Source organism: Mesoplodon bidens, assembly GCF_964165515.1.
Source record: "Mesoplodon bidens genome assembly, chromosome: 13".
Lineage (NCBI taxonomy): Eukaryota > Metazoa > Chordata > Mammalia > Artiodactyla > Ziphiidae > Mesoplodon > Mesoplodon bidens.
Genome location: NC_138169.1, coordinates 27,329,236 through 27,334,993, shown reverse-complemented (window position 1 = coordinate 27,334,993; position 5,758 = coordinate 27,329,236). Strand labels below are relative to the sequence as shown.

The window sequence follows — 5,758 nt, the reverse complement described above, 5'->3', positions numbered from 1 at the left end:
GTCATACTCGCAGTGGGACCTGGGGCCTGAGGTGAGGGGCCTGCTGCTGAGAACGGGCTTCAGGGGTGGGAGCCGGGAGCCCTCGGGTGGTACTGACTCGAGTGAGAGGCCATCAGTGATCCTTCGGGGTGAGTGGGCGGCCATCCCCACATGCACATGGATTGGGTGTGGAGTGACAGAAGCCAAGGATGACTGCTTTGGCACTTGAACATCAGAAACAGAGGGTTATCATCACTGATGGGGAAGACTAAAGCAGAGACGGCTGGAGAGCAGGACAGGAGCTTGTCTGGGACAAGCTGAGGGGGTTCAAGTGGGGCTGCTCAGGCGGTGGGGGTCCTGGCCAACTGGACAGTGCTGTGAGGCTGAGGGCCTGGACAAGAAGGCCAGGGCCCCTTCCCGAGTGGAAAACCGGGCCCTGGGCCTCTTGGCTCATCCAGGAAGCTTGAGGGCCAACCCTCCTGGAACAACCCCCTGGGCTCTCCCAGAGGAGTCCATGGGCCCAGCTCAGACTGTCTGGCTCCTCTCCTCAGCCCTGGTCTCATGGAGGGAGGGGAGGGCTGTCTCTGCTTGGTCCGGGCTGGTCTGGTCTCTCCCAGATCTGAGTATGTGCTGGACACGTGACTTTCTTCTCACCCAGGTGCTTGTTTGGAGTCCCAGACACACAGTTGCTCTTGCCTGGAGAACACAGTGTGTCCACCCCACAGCCCCATGGCTACGCCTCACCCTCTTCCCTCACTGTCCGTGTGTCTGCACAGGCCTGTGAGCACTGCACGGGCAGCATCTGGGAATTCCTGGAGGAAGGGCGGGGGGCAGCTTGTCCTCAGATGGCTGGTGCGGGGGGTGGGGGTGGGGGCGGGGGGTGAGTCCCAGGTGTCAGGTGACTGGTCTCCTTAAGAGGGATGGGCAGCCTGGACTGGCTGAAAGCAGGAAGCACTGCCTTGTCTTGGCAGTGTCCCCATGTCCAGAAGAGGACTCAGCTGCACCCATGGACTGCTGTTGCTGTCCACCACTCCGGTGCCTTGGCAGCCAAGTGCCCACTTGAAGGCACAGGGCTGCAGCGGCGGCTGGGGTTCACCAGGGTCCCCCGCCCCATCTCTGCCTGGTTACAGACGTCATGGTGGGTGCCCTGTGTGCCCAGCCTCAGCTCTAACTCTCCTGGAGGCTATGTGCTTGCTGCCCAGCCCCCCACCAACCCCAGGCCCAGCCCGCACACAGCCTGTCGGACGGGCACTCGGCACTCCCTCCTCTTTGCAGGTGGACAGACTGGACGCCCCAGAGAGACTGTGGCAGTGAGAGGAGCACATGGTGGCACCTGTCCCTCTCCTGTTTGGTAGGGGGCAGCCCGTAGCCCCTAGTCCCCTGTCCCCTGGGGAGGGGAGGAGAGTGGGGCAGTGATTGACACCGCCTGCCCTTCCCTGGCTGGGTTTCCGGCAGGGTGGGATGGACGGGGAGGACAAAGGTCAGTGCTCCAGGACTGCTGGACTGGCATGGCCTCATCTTCCCAGATATGCATGCCTGGCGGTTGCCCAGCTACAAATACTGCTGTCCCCCACCCCGCTGCCTGGCCCCGGGCAACAAGCCTGCGCTTGCTCTGCACTGGAAAGCTGCCTGGATGGCCTGGCCGTGAGCAGACAGAGCGGTTGGTGTCCCCTGCACAGAGGCTGCAGGAGGGACACAGGCCTGAAGTGTGTGGGCAGGCAGCACGGAGCCTCAGGCCTCCCACACCTGTGTCCTCCATACTCAGGCCTACCCAGCATTAATGTCAGTCTGTTTCTTAATATTTTGATGGGCATGCATGGACGCAGCCCACTGAGCTAAGTAGGTGTCTGTGTGGGGACTAGGTTACAGCCTGGCCAGCCCTCCAGGGGCCCCACAACAGCAACTCCCACCATCCCTGCAGCCTCTCTGCGGTCTGGGCTGGCCTGAACCCTGCTCCTTGGACCCCTGGCCACTCGGGGGCAGCAGGAGTCCTCACCCTGGGCCTCTCCTTACGCAGGCCGACCCTTCGCTGACAGCAGGCCCGCTGCAGGCCCGGCCTGCCGGATTCCCCGCCGGCTCCCTTGTGCAGCTTCTGCGGGGAGGGCGCCGGGTGCAGCACCCTCTACGGGTCACTGACCTCCCCAAGGAGCGCGTCACCCCAGAAGCGCAGAGAACCCACGGGAGGCGGGACACCTGGACATCATTTATTTTGCTGGAGCCCAGTGATGGCAGCCTCTGAGCCGCCCGGAGCCGGGGGCGGCCACTGACTGCGCGAGGCAACCGCTGCGGCCCGCCGCGCAGGAGGTGGACTCCGACCTCCGGGCCCTCAGGCTGGATGGAGCCTACACTCTTGGGGAGTCGAGCGCAAGTACTCCCAGGCGCAGGGGAACGGCGCCCAGTCCACTCCGCGCTGGCAGAGCTGCCCCCACCCCCCGGGCCACTTCGCGGACCCGCTGGACAGAACATGTAACTCGCACATTAAATGAAAGTCTGTTTATCCGGGCCGAGCTTCCCCGCCGGTGCTGGCGTGGACGGAAGGGGCCCGTAGAGCTGCGGAGACTCTTGTCGGGGGGAGGGCGGTGAGCAGGGATTGTCAGGGGTCTTCTCCCCACCGTGTGCGCCGCCCGGAGCCTGGAATCCCGCGGCAGCCTCGCAGCGCGTTGGGTGCGGGGCGGCCCCGCCCTCCCGGTAGGGAGGGGGCGGCCCCACGCGCCCCGGGGGCGGGGCTCCGGGGGCGGTGCCTAGTCGGGCCCGCGCGGTCATTGGCTGGGCCGCCGGCCCACCCGGCCTTAGTTTCCCGCGGGCTCCGGGCGGCCCGGGGGCAGGGCCGGGCTCGGACTACGCAGGGCGGAGCCCCGGAGCGACGCGGCCGCCCCGCCCCGGTCCATAACCGGCGCCGCCGCCGCCGCCACGACCGAGCGCAGGAGCTCGGACCCGAGGCCGCCGCCGGGCCCCCCACCCCGCCCGCCATGCCCGCGCCCCGCGCTCTCGCGGCCGGCGCGCCCGCGCCTGGAAAGGCCGCACTCACGCACCCGGGGAAGGCGATCCTGGCAGGTGGGGCACGCGCACGCGGACCCCGACCCCCACCCGACCCCGCCGCGTTTCCGGGTGGGCCCGGGACACCGGCTTTGCCGCGCTTCCGGGCGGGCCCGGGCCCCTCCGCGTGTCCCCCCGGGCGCCCCGCTAGGACCGCGGGAGGGGCGTGGGCCCGGCTCCCGGGCGGCGGGCAAAGTCCGGGCGGGGCGGGGGAGGGGCACGCCGGCAGGGAGGGGGAGGGGTCTCAGCGCGGTCCGGGTCTCGGTCCTTCCCCGCAGGCGGCCTGGCGGGTGGCATCGAAATCTGCATCACCTTCCCCACCGAGTATGTGAAGACGCAGCTACAGCTGGACGAGCGCTCGCACCCGCCACGCTACCGGGGCATCGGTGAGTCGGGGCGGCCGGCGGGGGCGGGCAGGCCGGCGGGTGGGGTCGCTGACCGCCCCCTCCCCCAGGGGACTGCGTGCGGCAGACGGTCCGCAACCATGGCGTCCTGGGCCTGTACCGCGGCCTCAGCTCCCTGCTCTACGGCTCCATTCCGAAGGCGGCCGTCAGGTGAGGCGGGCTCGGGGCCCCGGGGCCGCGGGAGGGAGTCCCGGCCCCGCGGCGGCCCCTCTCATGCCTCTGCCTCCCACCCCAGGTTCGGGATGTTCGAGTTTCTCAGCAACCACATGCGGGACGCCCAGGGACGGCTGGACAGCACGCGCGGGCTGCTGTGCGGCCTGGGCGCTGGTGTGGCCGAGGCCGTGGTGGTCGTGTGCCCCATGGAGACCATCAAGGTGGGCAGGTCTCGGTAGGGGACAGGCGTGAGAGAGTGCTGGGGTGGCCAGGGCAGTGGTCTTGTGCCCGGTGGAGACCATCAAGGTGGGCAGGGGTCTGCCTGGGGAGCCTGGAGCAGGAGGCCCGCTGGAAGAGCCTTCTGTGGACTGGACTCTATTCTGGAGGCAGTGGGAAGACAAGGTCTTAAAAAACTTACGAGCACGAACCATAAGGTAACACGTGTTTGCTGCCTAAGTTGTGGGAAAAACCAGCAGACATGACGGCGGAGGCTCCTCGTTAAGGCGGCCCTCTTGATCCTGGGGCCACGTGTCTCAGAGGCCAGGTGTGCCCTTGCCCTGACCCTTGGGAGCCAGCGCCTTTGCTTCCCTCTTTCTCAGGTGAAGTTCATCCATGACCAGACCTCCCCCAGCCCCAAATACAGAGGATTCTTCCACGGGGTCAGGGAGATCGTGCGGGAACAAGGTGAGCCACTCAGCCTTACCCTCAGGTGGGGTTAGGGACCTGGGTCCGGCTGGAAAGGGCTGGCACCTCCCCTTCCTGCCTTGGCGCTCCTTCGGGCCGGGGCCTGGAGGCGTCAGGGTGACCACAGTGCCTGCCCGCCCCAGGGCTGAAGGGAACGTACCAGGGCCTCACGGCCACCGTGCTGAAGCAGGGATCCAACCAGGCCATTCGCTTCTTCGTCATGACCTCCTTGCGCAACTGGTACCGAGGTGCGTCTGTTCCCCAAGACCCTACCTCCAGGCCTGGAATCCAGCCCTTGTCCTCCGTCCCCTTCTGACCGCAGCCCTCACGCCCATCCAGGGGACAACCCCAACAAGCCCATGAACCCGCTCATCACTGGTGTGTTTGGAGCCATCGCGGGCGCAGCCAGTGTCTTCGGGAACACTCCTCTGGACGTGATCAAGACCCGGATGCAGGTGGGGGCGGGGGCCGGGGTTGGGGCTGGGAAGGGGTGGGACTGGCTGCTGAATCCCGCAGCTGCTGGTGTTCTGCAGGGCCTGGAGGCGCACAAGTACCGCAACACGTGGGACTGCGGCCTGCAGATCCTGAGGAACGAGGGGCCCAAGGCGTGAGTGGGGGAGGGGCAGTGCTGCCGTCTCCACCCCAGGCCCCCCGCCTTCCACCTGGGCCACACCCCACCTCCTGTCCACCCACCCCAGGCCCTCCCCTTGTCCTGTCTCCAGGGAGTCTGCTCTTTCTGCTCTTGCTCCTCCCTCCGATCTCTGGACCCACCCGCACTTTCCAGACACGCTGGCTTCATCTTCTCTTCACCCTCCCCCCTCAGGTTCTACAAGGGCACCATCCCACGCCTGGGCCGGGTGTGCCTGGACGTGGCCATCGTGTTCGTCATCTACGACGAGGTGGTGAAGCTGCTCAATAAAGTGTGGAAGACGGACTGAGCCCCGGGGTCTGCGCATGGGCTGCCCCCAGCGCCCCCTTCTCACAATTCCAGTGCAGTCGTGCCAAAAGGCCCCCTTCCCCTTCCCCCGTACAGTCCATGGCCCAGGGCTGTCCCCTGTGGCCGTCAAGTCCATGTGTCCCCTGTGGTCTGTATGACATCACCATGGTGTCCATGTGTTCAGCTGAGACCGGGTGTTCCTCTGGCCTGTGAATCTGTGCCCACTTGTCCACGTGCTTACTCGTATGCCTGTGTTTCATGTTTCGTGTCCTGTGACCCTGTGCCCCACTTCCCGGGGTGCCTGTGTGGCCTGGGTCACGGCCCTGTAGCCATGGCCTGGTCCCAGCCCGGTGCCTTCCACCCTGGGCAGCAGGGGCATCACCCCGGCCTACCACAGCTGCCTCCGGGCCTCAGCCTGGCCTCAGTGCATTCCAGGGGCTGCGTACCCCCCGCTTCTCCCACCACTGGCCTTAACCAGCCCTTGGGCCCTCCCTCCGCCCAGGACAGGGTGGCACCTGCCACTCTCAGGACCACCCTTCCAAGGCAGAATAAACTGGATCCTGTT

The 5,758-nt window shown here is 66.8% G+C and overlaps 1 protein-coding gene across 1 annotated transcript; it reads left to right on the top strand.

Moving 5' to 3' along the window:
- Positions 1-2,470: 2,470 nt before the first annotated feature.
- SLC25A1 (solute carrier family 25 member 1) lies at positions 2,471-5,758 on the top strand. Its single transcript, XM_081252441.1, has 9 exons — positions 2,471-3,033; positions 3,294-3,401; positions 3,470-3,569; positions 3,655-3,793; positions 4,172-4,256; positions 4,400-4,504; positions 4,596-4,711; positions 4,790-4,863; positions 5,080-5,758. Exons 1-9 carry the CDS (start codon positions 2,949-2,951, stop codon positions 5,192-5,194), a joined length of 927 nt encoding a protein of 308 aa, XP_081108567.1. The 5' UTR covers positions 2,471-2,948; the 3' UTR covers positions 5,195-5,758.